This window comes from Citrus clementina, unplaced genomic scaffold (assembly GCF_000493195.1).
Source record: "Citrus clementina cultivar Clemenules unplaced genomic scaffold, Citrus_clementina_v1.0 scaffold_5, whole genome shotgun sequence".
Taxonomy (NCBI): domain Eukaryota; kingdom Viridiplantae; phylum Streptophyta; class Magnoliopsida; order Sapindales; family Rutaceae; genus Citrus; species Citrus x clementina.
Genome location: NW_006262201.1, coordinates 30,434,006 through 30,449,612, shown reverse-complemented (window position 1 = coordinate 30,449,612; position 15,607 = coordinate 30,434,006). Strand labels below are relative to the sequence as shown.

The following is a 15,607-nucleotide window of genomic DNA, read 5'->3' as shown; positions in this document are numbered from 1 at the left end:
CAAACGTTACTTGCGATGGAGTTGGTGATGGTTTACTGTCGGTTCGCGTGCGCTGCTGGTGCTGCTGGGTTCAGGTCGCGTTGGAGCTGAGATCGCTGCTGCTGCTGCGTCGCACGTGTTCGATTGGCTGCAGCGACGTCGTGCGATGGTGCTGGTGGGTGTGGGTCACTGTTGCGTCGCCCGTTTGGTGCTACACGATTGCTGGGTTGCTGGCTCTGCTGCGTCGCGCGTGGACAGTGGATCGCGGCTGAAGGTGGTGGCTCCTTAATTCGATGTGAGGGTGGGGCAATAAACATCGGCTGTTGGCTACCGGCGGAGAGTGCGGTGAGAGGCTGATGGAGAAGCTGGGGAAGTGGAGATAAATTTAGGGATTTTAAGTTTTGGGAATTTGCCAACTTGGTTTCTTTTTGTTAATTACTTAATTTCAGTTTTTTTTTTTAAATTAATTTTTTTTAATATATTATAATTCATTTGTTATATGTATATTACGTTGTAAAACCCGGGCTTAAGCCCAGACTTTTATGGAAGGTTCTTAACTAGGCATATTGTGTATGGACTTTATAAAAGTGAAACCCTTTGTTCATAATTTAAGCCGAAGGCTGGGTTTAAAGCCCGCGGGCTTGGGCCGGCCCAGATTTTTTTTTTGTAAATCCTAAATGCATCCTGAATTCCTCTAAGTACATCTGGCAGTGAAACTGCTTTAACGTCGAGTTGGATTATTGGGCGCACACCTTTGTAAATCTCTTGCAACCATACTTCTTAGTTCTTATAACACCTTTTTAATGATAAATTTAATCTTAATTAAAATAATCTCCGCATAAATTTTTTTTTATTTAATTTTTTTAAATTTATTTTTGAAACGTTTTTTCACTTTTTTATTTATTAAAAATTATTCTTCTTATTGTATTTAAAAAATAAATAAATAATTTAAGTAAGGGTTTAAAACATAGAAAAGGAGATTTTTTTTTTTTAAATTTTTCAAAAGAGAGTAACAAATAATAATGATAATGTGTGTCATCATCTCCATAAATCTCCATTTGAAAAGATCACTAGTTTTAGAATATTTGCATATTGAATTTCCATCCTTTGATTGCATCAGATTCTTCATCTTAGGTTGAATAAGGAAGATGATATTTAGCCATAAAAAACCTCATCACTATAGAAACAACAGAACTATAACATAGATAATGTTATCATTTTGTATACTACAGTAGCATAAATAATTCTTTATTTTTTGTTTTGATAGTATCTTGATGGTGTTCAAATAAAAGTACTTTTTAAATAATAAAGGCACTACTCATGACTTCTTCATAATAGAAAATAAAATAAGACAAAAAATAACCGTCCTCCTTCCATCATCCTCCGTACCTTTAAAATGAATTTGGAAGAAAAATATCAACTTCACATTTACAAGATTAACAAGGTGAAGAAATTTGAGTTGTTACTGACCCACAAGAGTCGTAGCACCCACGTTTTACGCCAATGAACTTTCTTTGACTGTGACACAAACCAATATTATAGTCACACTTTGTTGTTGTTTTTTGTTATTCAGCATTGCCCCTTTTTGCCATCTACTCCCCTGAATTTTCTCAAAAGGATCAAGAAGCCCTCTCCTTCAATCTTCTGTCCTCAACCACACTAATTAGCCAATTGTTCAGTTGTTGTCTCTGCTCTGTTTGTATTTGCTTCCCTTCACAATTTCAAAAATTCAGAAAAAAAAAGAAAGGAAAAGATTGAAGATGGCGGATATCATTCTTTCTGTTGTTGTAGAAGTTGCAAAGTGCTTGGCTCCTCCTATATATTGCCAAATGAGCTATTTGCGTAAGAGCAAGTACACTAGCAATTTGCAGAATCTCAAGACTGAAGTTGGGATTCCGGAGGCTGAGAGGGTAAGTAAACAGCGTGAGGTTGATAAGGCTAAAAGAAGAGGGGAAGAGATTGAAGAGTACGTTGAGAAGTGGCTCACAAGCGTGAATGGGATCATTGATGAGGCGGAGAAATTTACAGGCGTTGATGCTAGAGCAAACAAGCGCTGCTTCAAGGGGTTGTGTCCTAATTTGAAGACCCGCCGTCGACTTAGTAAGGAAGCAGAGAGGCAGAAGGAGGCTATTGTCAAAGTCCGTGAAGTTGGAAGGTTTGATAGAATTTCCTACAACATCATTCCGGATGATACATTGCTTCTGTCGATCAAAGACTACGAGGCCTTTGAATCAAGAATGTCCACTTTGAATGATATACTTGATGCATTAAAAAATCCTGACGTCAACATGCTTGGAATTTATGGAATGGGCGGTATTGTGAAGACAACGCTAGCGAAGGAAGTGGCTAGGAAAGCCGAGACTGAGAAGCTCTTTGATCAGGTGATTTTTGTCGAGGTGTCCAAAATTCAAGACATAAGAAAGATTCAAGGAGAAATTGCAGATAAATTAGGCCTAACACTTCATGAGGAGAGCGATTCGGGAAGAGCAAGAAGTCTGCGTAACCGACTGAAGAAAGAGAAGACGATCCTTGTAATCTTAGATAATATTTGGGGAAATCTTGATTTCCAGGCTGTAGGAATTCCTCACGGAGATGATCGTAAGGGATGTAAAGTACTGTTGACAGCTAGAAGTCTGGATGTATTGTCAAGGAAGATGGATTCCCAACAGAATTTCTCGGTTGGCGTTTTAAAAGAAGATGAAGCTTGGAGTCTTTTCAAGAAGATGGCAGGTGATTATATTGAAGGTAGTGAATTCAAATGGGTAGCAAAAGATGTGGCAAGGGAATGTGCAGGTCTGCCAGTTTCCATTGTGACGGTTGCAAGGGCCTTAGGAACAAGAGATTATTTGAATGGAAGGACGCATTGGAACAGCTGGGGAGGCCTTCTTCAACTAACTTTAAAGATATACAACCAACGGCATATAAAGCTATAGAGTTGAGTTACGTTAAATTGGAAGGGGATGAGATCAAGAACATCTTTTTCCTAATAGGATATACAGCCATAGCATCCATTGATGACTTGTTAATGTATGGTATGGGATTGGGTTTATTTCAAGGTATCAAAAGGATGGAAGTAGCACGAGCTCGAGTGCATACATTGGTGCACAAGCTCAAGGCTTCTTGTATGTTGCTTGATGATATGACAAGCAGCAACGAAGACTACTTTTCCATGCATGACGTTGTTCGCGATGTTGCCATATCAATTGCATCTAGAGAACTAAATGTGTTTACGGCAATAGATGATGCGGTTGATAGGGAATGGTCAGAAGCAAGTGCAATAAAACTTTACACTTCAATCGTCTTACCTGATGTCAAAACTAATGTGCTTCCTGAAGTACTGGAATGTCCTCAATTGAAACTTTTTCATATACGTGTTGATAGGGAATCTTCAACGTCAGCAATTTCAGACAATTTTTTCTCGAGAATGACACAGGTCAGAGTTATAGGCTTGACTTACATGAATCTATTGTCACTGCCTTCATCACTTGGTCTCCTAACAAACCTTCAATCGTTGTGTTTGTATTACTGCAAATTACAAGATACAAGTGTCGTAGGGGACTTGAAGAATCTAGAAATCCTTTGCTTAAGAGGTTGTGATATTACGCAGTTGGCTGTACAAGTAGGTCAACTGACGCAGTTAAAGTTGCTTGATTTGAGAAATTGTTTCTTCCTAAAAGTTATTCCGCCAAATGTTCTATCAAAGTTATCACGTTTAGAAGAACTGTATATAGGTGGTGACAGCTTTAACAAATGGGAAGTGGAGGTGGTTGATGGGGTCAAGAATGCAAGCCTTGATGAGTTGAAGCATTTGCCTAACTTGACCTCTTTAGAATTACAAATCAAAGATGTCGACACCCAACCGAGAGGCTTGTTCTTCAAGAAGCTGGAGAGGTTCAGAATACATATTGGAGGCTGGCTTTGGCGGGCTGTACAAAAGAGTTGTAGGGAATTCAGACTCAAGCTGAACACCAAGATTTGCCTAAAAGATGGGCTGATCGTGCAACTGCAAGGAATTGAAGACCTTGAATTATCTGGATTGCTAGAGCAGGATGTCAATTATTTAGTTAATGAATTAGCTAAAGCGGGTTCTTCACAACTCAAGCATCTCTCGGTGCGGGGTCTTCGCGCCCCTGCCCCCAATCCGACAGAGTCAGAGGTACGGATCTTCCCAAATTTTTTGCATACCAAAAATTTGTCAAATACTAGAACAATTCTACTCTATTCCCAAATTTTTATATTTTCCAGTGCATCAGTGTTAACTTTGAAAAGTCATAAAAATTTTTTTTTATACTCATTCTCGAAAGTAATAAATTTTGAAAGATGTCCTGGCCTACCGTTTTTCAAACAGCTTAATTTTACTGGTCACCAGAGTTTGGATCCTGGGAATAAGATGGTGAATCAAGTTTTAACATCAATTGAGATGACGAAAGGGTGGAGAAAGTTAAGGATTCTGATAAACAAGGGGGCTCACAAAGTTTTGCAGCTTCTGAATCGAGGAGTATTGAAGGCGATGACTTTAGTTCTAAGGATTCAGATGGAGCGAATGAAGTTCCTTGTTTAATAACTTGGAGAGATTTCCGGTTGATGTGAATATGGACATAGTGGGGTCACCGAAAACACTTAAACGCAAGACCTAATTATTGCCTTATGGAAATTCAGTGGTCGATTTGACGATTCAGGAGCTAACTCATAAGTTCTTGTGTTGATGGTTCTTCCAACTAGAATGTGGCGGAAATCGCCCTCCCAAGTTGTATTGAGCAGGAACTCAAAATTGCTTGAGAATAATGATCAAAGCTCTGAAGAGAAGGAATGAGAATCTTGATAATAAGTGTGAGGCAAAAAAAAAAGAAAAAAAGGGTGCAAGGGCAGCTCCAACTCCAATCTTTTCTAGAGGACGTAGTAAATCTATCATTATTCTGCTGAGGTTAATTAGAAAAAAATTAAGAGAATATCCGTTTTCATCTAATTTATATCAGTTACTAAGTTTAATTTTTCATATTTAAATTAACTATTAATTTTTTAAATTTCTCAATTAAGGAATATAAAATAGTAAATTTAGATCTAGTATTGATTTGAGTTGCATTAATAATTTATTGATCTTGTGCCATTATGCATCCAAGTTTATATTCACAATTAGCTCATGCTCTAAACTCAAAATGCTTTCAATGTCATAACAGAGACATAAGGAGTTGACAAATAATATGTGGTTAAATGGAATCATTGTGGAGGACAATATCAATATTTCCAAGGCACTTTTTCTTGAGAAGTTAGTTATTAATAAGTCTCAATGGTTTTATTAATTCTTTACTTATTTTTTTTTTGTTCTGTATTATTCTAGTTTGTTAGCAGTAAATATGTACAAGAGTAGTTAATAATCATATTCCGTTTTCCAAAATTGTTCTAAATTTTTCATCTGAGTGTTGCAAGTTGCATCAAATACTACTTACTATTATTATTATTATTAATTGTTAGTAAATACTAATAGTATGGCGTTATGTAAAACAAATATTAACAGGAAGTTAACTTTGTGATGACGCAGGTTGCATTACCGAAGTTGGAGACCTTGTACTTGTCTTCAATAAATATTGAAAGGATTTGGCAAAACCAAGTTGCAGCCATGTCCAGTGGTATTCAGAATTTAAAGCGCCTGATTCTATTCAACTGTTGGAATTTAACCTGTCTATTTACATCTTCTATAATTAGCAGCTTTGTTGGACTCCAATGCCTTGAGATATGTGACTGCCCTGTCTTGAAAGAGATAATAGTCATCGACCAAGAAGAAAGCAAGAATAATATTGTGATGTTCCCTAATTTACAATATCTAAAGATGAGAGATCTTAGAAAGCTCACAAGCTTCTGCACAGGAGATCTGCATATTGAATTTCCATTCTTGAAAGAATTACAAATACTAAGATGTCCTGAATTCTTGTTTAACAATAAAAGAGCTGCTCATGAATTGACAAAAAAGGTACGTACAAGATTTTTATAATTAATTGTTCAATTTTTATTACATATTTGAACACATTTCTCTAGTTTTACAGGGTTTGGAGTTTTAATATAAGCCATCAACAACTTTGTTTTTGTTTTCATTTTCTTCACGTTGGTTCCTTAATTACTAGCAAAATTAAGCTGTCCACAACTCTGTATTTGTTTTTGTTTTTGTTTTCAAAGGTATGAGCGTGTGGGAAAAATTGGACATAATTTTTTTACCCTGTTATCTTTTCTAAGATTTAAATTCGGGTGATCAGTTAGTGAAAACATATTGAAAATTGTTGATAGTTAAATGCCTCCCTAGTGTGGATGTACTCTTAACTAATAGTGTTATTAATTTCTAAAACGAAGGCGTTAATTGGATAAACTAGTGGTATACTTCAAACTGGTTCTATTCTATTTTGTTAAATTTTCTCTGTAAAAAATAGTTGCTGAAAGAAAGAACATCAACTCTATTGTGGCTTTTTTTTTTTTTTGATTGATCTCCCAGATGTTCCCTACTTTAGAAGGTTTGAGAGTTGACGCAAAGCACATGGCAACAATATGTCAGCTTCCAGAGGACTTCATTTGCAAACTTAAATGTCTTGAGATCATGTTTGATGGGTCGACTACTACTTCATCACTTGATTTCCTCCAAAGATTTCATACCATTAAAATTCTCCATATAGCAGGAGGTCAATATTCTGTTGCGTACTCGGTATTTGAAAAGGTTGAAAATGGGATGAAGGCAATCATAAGTGAAGTAAACAAGTGCTATCGTTTGAAGCACATTTTGAAACAAGATCCCTCCTCCATTATGGAAAATTTGGAATGGTTGGAAGTAATCCAGTTTGATAATTTGGCTAATCTAGTACCATCCTTGACATCATTTCGAAATCTAACAACTTTGATGTTATGGAGATGCAAAGGATTGAGAAACGTATTAACATCCTCAACAGCAAAGACTCTAGTGCGGCTACGACGCATGAGTATAGGATCATGCCATAGGGTAGCAGAAATAGTGGCTGATGATGATGAGGGAGATAAAGATAATGCAGCAGCAGCAAATGATGAAATTGTGTTCAGTGAATTGAAGGAGTTGGAGCTTCGTTCTTTAAACGATCTCAAAAGCTTCTACTCAGGCATAAATTACGCCTTCAAATTCCCTTCTTTGGATGTATTAACTGTGAGCTTTTGCCCCAATATGAGGATTTTCTCCGGAGGAGAATTAAGTACGCCCGTTTTACGCAAAGTATTACATGAAGATTTTGTTAGGGACTGTTGGGACATTAAAGAACGTTGGATTTGGGAGCACGACCTTAACACAACCATACAAATGCTATATCTTCAGAATAAGGTACGTATTCGTTTAGTAATTGATTAAGAAATATTATTGATTTCACTCAAAAGTAATGTGTTGTTGAAAACAGAGGAGGACTAAAAGTGCATAAAATTGAGACTATGTGAGCAATTGTATGATTTACTAAACATAAAGGATTTTATTGATATTTCACGAGAAATGCTACACAGCTCGTAGCTTAAGCTTATTATTTTTCTCTTATTCTTCGCATTTCACTTGATGCCTTTTAAGAAAGAGTCTAGAGGTACTTATTGTAATTTAAAACTAATACAAACAATGTAAATATTAAATTATAAAAATAAGACAACCACATTTTACAAATCTCACCAAGTATTCAAGAAATTTCTAAACTTAGATATTTTCACCATCATTTGATATTTTTTTATTAAAGTCATCTTCTATTCTCTACACAATTCTTAAATCTTCCATGTATTGAGCTTTGAACTTAGGCTTGGACAAGTGTAATTAAATTGAATCATAAAATTTGGCGTTAGACTTTTAACACGTACTAATCATTTTGAAACACACAATTTCTATTTTGATTCTTGTGCTGCATGTGCATGCATTTATCAAGTTTTTACTAATTAACTTCATTTTTAATCTGATTTGTTTTTTTATCATTGCCATATCTTTTTTTTTTTTTTTAATGTGTAAATACTAGGAAGAGAACAAAGAAGAGTGTGACAATGAAGTGTAGGACGAGGAGGAAGATGCAGAAGGGCAATGATAACTGGTAATAAGTTTTGTTTGGGATGTTTGGATTTTTGTGATGACTAAGGTTATGTTTGGTATTGAAGTGTTGTAGATTTTAAGGCACAACCATTATGAAAAAAATATTGTAACTATAAAATAAAAATTAATAAAATTTGATAAATATAACTTTTAAATAATATTTACAAAAATAATAAATATATTGTATGTATTTCATCATATAACTGTAGGATCAAATCAACTTAACTTCCAAGTCATAGCAATTAGTGTTTACAAAATACTTTAGTATTGTATCTTTTAACCTATAACTACCCATTCTCAATATAAATGGACGATAAATATATGTTTTGCTTAATTTATGTTGAAATTTGTGCTTATCTTTAATTGATAATTAATATCTCTTTAAGCGTTTCAGAGGGGCTGCCTTCCTTTAACCTACTTGGGTGTTCCAATTTTCAAGGGCTGTCCTATCCTACACGTTTTCATTTGCAGGTCCTAGCTGACAAAGCTAGATCGAAGCTTAATGGTTGCAAAGAAAAGCTATTATCCTTTGCCGGGAGGGAGAGTCGATTTTGCGGCTAGTGATGCTGTTTTTGCGTTGTAATTAAAGGACCTTATATTGGGGGCTTGGGATGTTCTTGGGCATTCAAACAGCTTTTTATGCTGAGCTCATGGCATTGATTTGTGCATTGCACTTGCAGCGTGCTTTCAGTAAACGTGATTTTTTGTTGGTCATTAATTACGCTCCTTTCTAATTCTCCACTTGGATACTCCTTAAATGCTGCGTAATCTTTGTTACAATTGTTGTAATATTTTTTCATGGTATGAATTTTCGTTTTTCTCACACCTATCCGAAAATAATAGTGTGACTGACCTCTTGACTAGTGAACATGGAGGTTCGTTTTACTGTCTTTGTCGAGGTAGGGAGGTGGGTAAAGTTTAAATTAAACTTTAATCCCTGTTTTCTATATGATTTGAATTTAGATAAATAATTAAATAAAACTATTTAAAAATCACTTGATCAAGCTCCTGAGGTGTATTTTTGTGATAATCTAATACAAAGATTTTTTACCAACAAAGTGTTGGCTCCACTGGCAATGGAGTCCCCTTAAGTGGCTTGACTGGGTTTGCTCCCCAGTTCGAGTCGCATGGAAGTCGCCTTTGTTGGGAGAACCTGTGCCTCCCGGTTCGAGCGGGGACTTCTAGTCTGGGTTGTGGTACGGGCTTAAAGGTGCCTCCCATAGTTGGGGCCCTCCCCAGAATACCTCGTGGATAAGACCAAAAAAAAAAATCTAATACAAAGATTTTTCTATGGAGGTGTTAAGCACCCCCAAGTTATACACGAAGCACAGGTGAGCTTGTGGGACAAAGAACCATCGGTCTTTGGGACCACGATCTTAGTAAAAACCACACAACAGCTCAACCGGCGGAAATAATTGAATGTGCTTAAAGTATAAAGCTTCTTAATTTGATTTCGACCGGTAAGTATTTCTTTTCAAACTTCTTTAAATTCGACGATAAATTTTATCGTTGGTGAGCGATTGTTTAACTTCTTGAATTTTGTTAGTATCATTATTGCGAATGTAATTTTATTGTTTACTATTAGTTGTTCTTTCTTTACCACTTCATGCGTTTGGAATGATTTGTAATAATACATTTATAATTTAAACGACAAAAAACCGTTGAACAAAAATTATAAAGGTTGAAGCCAAGGTTTTAGTATTAAATGATGACTGATAAAAGATTAGAGAAGGCCGTGAGCCCGTGAAAGAAAAATGATAAGGGGAATTATGATAATTGGCTTACTAAGTGTATTTTGGGTATTAACATGGGTCTATTAAGTAAAATATTAGATTTTAAATTTTAATAATGTATTTATTGAGTAGATGAATTTAATAAGGGTGGGACTATTTGAACCTACCAATTTACTCTGTGCATTCTCTTTTTAGTTAAGAATTTTATTATATAAATAATTTTTTTAAAAATAATTAATCCTTTCTTCTCTGTCTCTTTTCAATTTCACAAACTCTCATTAATTCATTCAGATATGTTCTTTTAATTACAAATAATTGATATCACTAACTAAGAGGAACATAATCCACTATTTAAATGTAAACATCAATAAATTTTTATCAGCCACGAAATTTAATAAATAAAGTAATTAATTATTACGAAACACAAAAGCTAATGAAAAAAAAAATATAATCTTATACATAGAAAGCATGAAATAAAATCATGGTATACTAGGAAAGACCAAAAAAATGAATTAAAAAAAATGAATTTGAGTGTTTAGTTTGTAGAATATAAGAGTAGAGAGAGAATACATAATTATAAGGTAGAGAGAAAGAGATTAGTGAGGGTAGTTTTGAGATTTCTAAATTTTTAGTTTTTAATAATTGAATTTATTTTTTTAAAATGGGTGTAGAGAGGAATTGGTGGGTTCAAATAGCTCTACCCATTTAACAAATATTTTGGTGTTCAAATAGTTTCCTTTTTTAGAATGACAATTTTGCCCTTTCGTATTTTAATGAATATATATTATTGAGTTTAGTTTATTTACAAAGACATTTTCCCTTCTATTACACTAGCCGAAGTCAAGGGACACTAACTGTTTTGATTAAAACATAATAAAATATAAGATTTTGTAATTCTTTTAGTATAAAGCTTAGTACTACATGAAATACTATCTAAGCAACCCAGGGGGGGGGGGGGGGGGGGAGGTGAATTGGGTTTCTAAAAATTATGCAATACTTGAACGAAAACTTAATGCAAATCTTAAACTAATTTAAAACAATAATAAATAAATCAACCAAAATGTAAAAGATAAGGGAAGAGAGATTCAAACACATATATTTTTACATGGTTCGGCCAACCTTGCCTAAGTCTACGCCTCCAAGTTCACCGGGCTTGAGGATTCCACTAGTCAAGCCTCCAAGGTTTCAAGAACACTTACAATTGATTTCACAAGTGTCAATCAACCTTTACACCAAGAGATTATCCCCAATCTCTTTACCCAAGTGTATCCCAACACTTAGAATCACTCAAAACAAAGATTACAAAAATATTTTTCTCTCACATAAAATATATGATTACAAATCTATGCTCAATGTGTGAATAAATGAAACAAAAATGAATTTGAAGCTCAATGAATGTTATATTCTCGATTACAAGCTCAATGATAACGTTGTGATAAACTCTTGTTTGAATTTGATTGAGCTTATTTATTGTTGAAGCTGAAAAATAGCTGTTATTGACTTTTTGCCCGAAATCGGATCGCCGTTAACAGTTATCGGTTATTCGTTTTGATTGATCAATGTGACCATTGAGCTTAAATTTAAATAAACAGTTGACCGTTTGCCACTATCGGTTCGCCATTAATTTCCATAGACTTGTAAAATAAATTTCGGCTATCTGTTCTTGTTAAACGGTTCAAGGTTAGCATGGAATGACTGAAAATTATTGGTTAGCCATTTGAAGTTAACTGTTTGCCAATTATTTCTAGTAACCTGCAATACAAAATAAGCTTATCCATTTTTGTTAAACGGTTTAAGGTTAGCACAAAATTCCATACTGGAGATTATCGGTTAGCCATTTGATATAAATGGTTCGCCGTTTAATTCCAGTAACCTGCAAAACACATTTGCCTTATCCGTTTTTGCTAACTGGTTCAAGTTTAAGGATTATCCCTCTCTGGAAATTATCGGTTAACCATTTCAATATTAATGGTTCATCGTTTATTTCTAGAATTGCAATTTTAATAGAATTTCGTAGGGAATGATTTTTCAATTAAGGTTAACAATTATCCATATTTCATGAACTCATTTAGAAATATTGTACAGCTTTTAAGAAAATGTTTATTAATGAAAACTCCAACATTTTAAATAAAAAACATATAAAGTTTGTTATCATCAAAATCAAGACAATAAACATATACATGTTAACACTACATAGTGTTTGTTGCACCATATTGTTATTTTACAATAACTTAAAGTTGTGCGGTTAGTATTAAAATCTTGACAAAAATATCTAACCATTAATTTCATTGTCATCGTTGTTGTTGTTGTTGTTGTTGTTATTATTATTATTATTATTATTATTATTATTATTATTATTAAGAACAATTACAAAAATAAGAATAATAACAATAACAATAATATAATATATTAATATTTTAATAGAGGATAGAGTGAACTATGAAATTTGAGTGGGGTAAAATAGAGAGTTCAAGAAATGAGAATTTGATTCCCAATTCTTTATCCTAAAAATATGTGGACCCTGTATGTTCCATTCTCATTCCCACCTTTATTTTAGTAAGTAAACGTCATAAATTATTTTTATTCTGGATTTCGCCTCCTCAATGAAGGAAATAAACGCACTACAATAGTAGAGAAGGTAGGTAGCTAAGTTGGCAACTTTTTCATTTCAAAATATCTATTAAGGGTGGGCAAATTCGGATTATTCGGGTCAATTTGATTAGATTTTGGATTGTTCGGATTTGTAAAAAAATCATCCGAATGTAATCCGAATTTAAAACTGACCCGAATCCGATCTGAATATATTCAGATCGAATTTGGATCAGATAAATAGTTTAGATTAATTCGGATTCAGATTGGTAATATCATATTGAAATTAGGATCATATTTGCTCAAATAAATTGGATGAATCTAGGTCATTTTCAAGTTACAGTACAAATTTGAAATCACACAAATAAGAAAAAATACAGCAAGCTAGCAAATAGAGAAAATAAAGACAAAAATTAAAAGTCAAAAGTCCCAAATCTCTGTAATTTTTTGAAAGACAAATATCTATTCTTATTTCTCTGCACCTCACAAGCTTTGATAGATCTAACTCCATTGGAAACCCTTGCAGTAAAGAAATAAATGCAGCGGCTGGGGTTTGGGACTTCAACTTCTGTTGTGGCTTCAGTTGGAAGCGTAGCAATGTGCAACTCACGGCCTCAGCGGCTGACGTCGTCGGCATGCAGGTAAGGCATCGACAACTTGAGACTCAAAGAGATTGGCTGGGTTTGTCGGCTACAAGTGATTCTCCGATCCTTTGGCTAGTTTCGTGCTGCTGCAGCATGCAAGTGCTGGGTTTGTGCTGCTACAACCTACAAGTGCTTTTTCGATTTTGGGTTCATGCGGCTGTAAGGGCTTCTTCAATTCTTTCTAATTTGGGATTTTAAGGATTTAGTTTAGGGTTGATGTTTAATTTTTATTTTTTATTTATAATTTAGTAACATATTTTTTTAATTGCAAGGGGCAATCAGATCGGATTGATCCGGATCCGAACCGATCTGAATAAAATCCGATTGTGCAAAATTTTTATCTTATCAGATTTGGAAGTGAATCCGAATCCGATCCGAACAAATTCGAATCGGTTCGAATCAGTTCAGATTGATCCAAATCCGATCGGATGCCCACCCCTAATATCTACCACACTCACCTGATTTATTTATGATCACATGTAATCAACAATAGAGTCACAAATAATCATAATTAAAGTTAGGGTCTTGCTTTCGAATTTGATTCAGCAAGTGCACTCCACTGTTTGGATCTCTGTTTCCTAATCTAATGGACAACGATTAACCGGCCATTTTTAGTAAAAAGATGATTAATTATTTCTAAAAGATGTGACCAACATTGGCTTTCTAGCGGCACTTAAAAATGCAGAGGGGTCACTTTTAGTAAAAAGAAAACGGCAAACCATTATTCTTCAACGTTCACCCATTCCTGAGATCATTTTTTAATATCACTCTTTCTTTGCTTTCATTAATTTTTAATCAACAAACGCTTTCCTTATTTCCATCTTTTGATCAGAGCCACACTTTGCGTTTGTCTATTTTGTTCATTGTTGTTTTGTTATTTAGCCTTTTGCCGTAAACTCTTTTGAATTTTCAATCTCAACTTTGATGCTATGGAGATGCAAGGGATTGAGAAATTAACATCCTCATCAACAGCAAAGATTGTAGTGCGGCTACAATGAATGAGTGTAGGATCATGCCATATGGTAGTAGAAATAGTGGCGGATGATGATGAGGGAGCTAAAGAACCACCATAACTTGAGCTTGGCACATCCTGCAAATTAGAGCACACAAAAACATTAGAGGTGGAGCCGGCGGTGGTCAGTGACCGCACTCTCACGTTTAAGTAAGATTTTAAACAATGAGAGATTGCCTCAAGGTTGAAAATGGACCTTGAAGCTGATACAAAAATGGCGAAAATACTCTATGTGTGTGCTCTGAGGAAGAAGATGAGAGTAATATTTTTTGGGTGAACGAAAGTTGGTTACTATTGGAGAGTGTGACTTGAGCATTTTAGGACTGTGCCTAAGGGTCTTTTCTTAATTTTGGACACATGGCACTAATTGATGTAGTTTCCTTCCCTTAGGTGAGGATATTTTAGAGATTGTAATTGTGGTCTCGAGATGGTGATGTACTCAAGCAAGGGAGACAAAAAAATGGACCTTGGTTTCTGTTTTGATTCTTGTGCTGCATATGCATGCATTTAATTATCAAATTTTTACTAATTAACTTCATTTTTAATTTGATTTGTTTAACAGTCATTGCAATATCTTTGTTTCTAATGGGTAAATACTAGGAAGACAACAAAGAAGAGTATGATAATGAAGTGTAGGACATGAAGGAAGTTGCAGAAGGCAATGATAACTGGTACTAAGTTGTATTTTAGATGTTCTAAATTTTGTGATCACTATCAAATTATATATAATGACATTAACTAGGGGTAGCATGAAATATTTTAAAGTAAACTGTGGCACTTTTATCATTTAATAATTCAATTGAGACACTTTCATAAATAATAAATAAAATATATTTTTAAAAAATCATCAAAATTTTTTCAAAAGCCAACTGGGACATGAGCCTCAACTAGTCTTATGTTAGCTCCATCCAATCTTTTACATGATATGAATTTTCATTTCTTCAACACTTACTGAGAAAATAATAATATGACTAATCGCTTGACTAATATGGGATTTACTGCCAAGTGTTGCGGACCGCCCAAGTTGCTAGCCCAAGTGCTCACAATTTCAGGCCAAGAGCTCAAGTCTAGGCCAAGATGCTAGCTTGACCTGATTCTAGAATTTTCTATCTAACTCTAGCACATCTCAAGCTTGTACATATCTAGAATTCTCTACACATCTCTAGCACATGTAAATATCTAGATATTTAGACAAGTTGGTAGAATTCTCTAGAACTCTAGAGCTTGACAAGTCTCCCTATAAATAGGGCATGTCATTTGGCATTTGAGCATCAAGCTTTGAACAAGCGCTCTTGTAAAGTCTCTTGTAAACATTTTGCAAGTAATACAATTTTCCTCTTTCGGCTCAATTGTTCTCTTTCAGAAACCTCCAGGCTTAACTAGTCGAGAAACTCAAAGGCTTACTTAGCAACTTGTGGAAAGAGTTGTCTAAATACTGTATGGGTTCGTTGCGCAAAGCACTCATCCCGTGACTCAAGACTTCCTTTTGTCGAGATTTCATATAAAAAGTTAGTAGCAATTGGATAAATAATATTAGCCAGTGGTAACTAACTTTAAATTAATTCTCTTCTATTTTCTTAAATTTACT

General features: G+C 34.6%; 1 protein-coding gene across 1 annotated transcript; it reads left to right on the top strand.

Moving 5' to 3' along the window:
* Window positions 1-1,739: 1,739 nt before the first annotated feature.
* Window positions 1,740-8,602, top strand: LOC18043111 (disease resistance protein RPS2). The gene is given in 6 exon segments (XM_024183766.1): window positions 1,740-2,802; window positions 2,805-4,135; window positions 5,157-5,249; window positions 5,519-5,947; window positions 6,461-7,306; window positions 8,513-8,602. Coding segments are annotated over 6 exon segments (3,852 nt in total).
* Window positions 8,603-15,607: the final 7,005 nt, after the last annotated feature.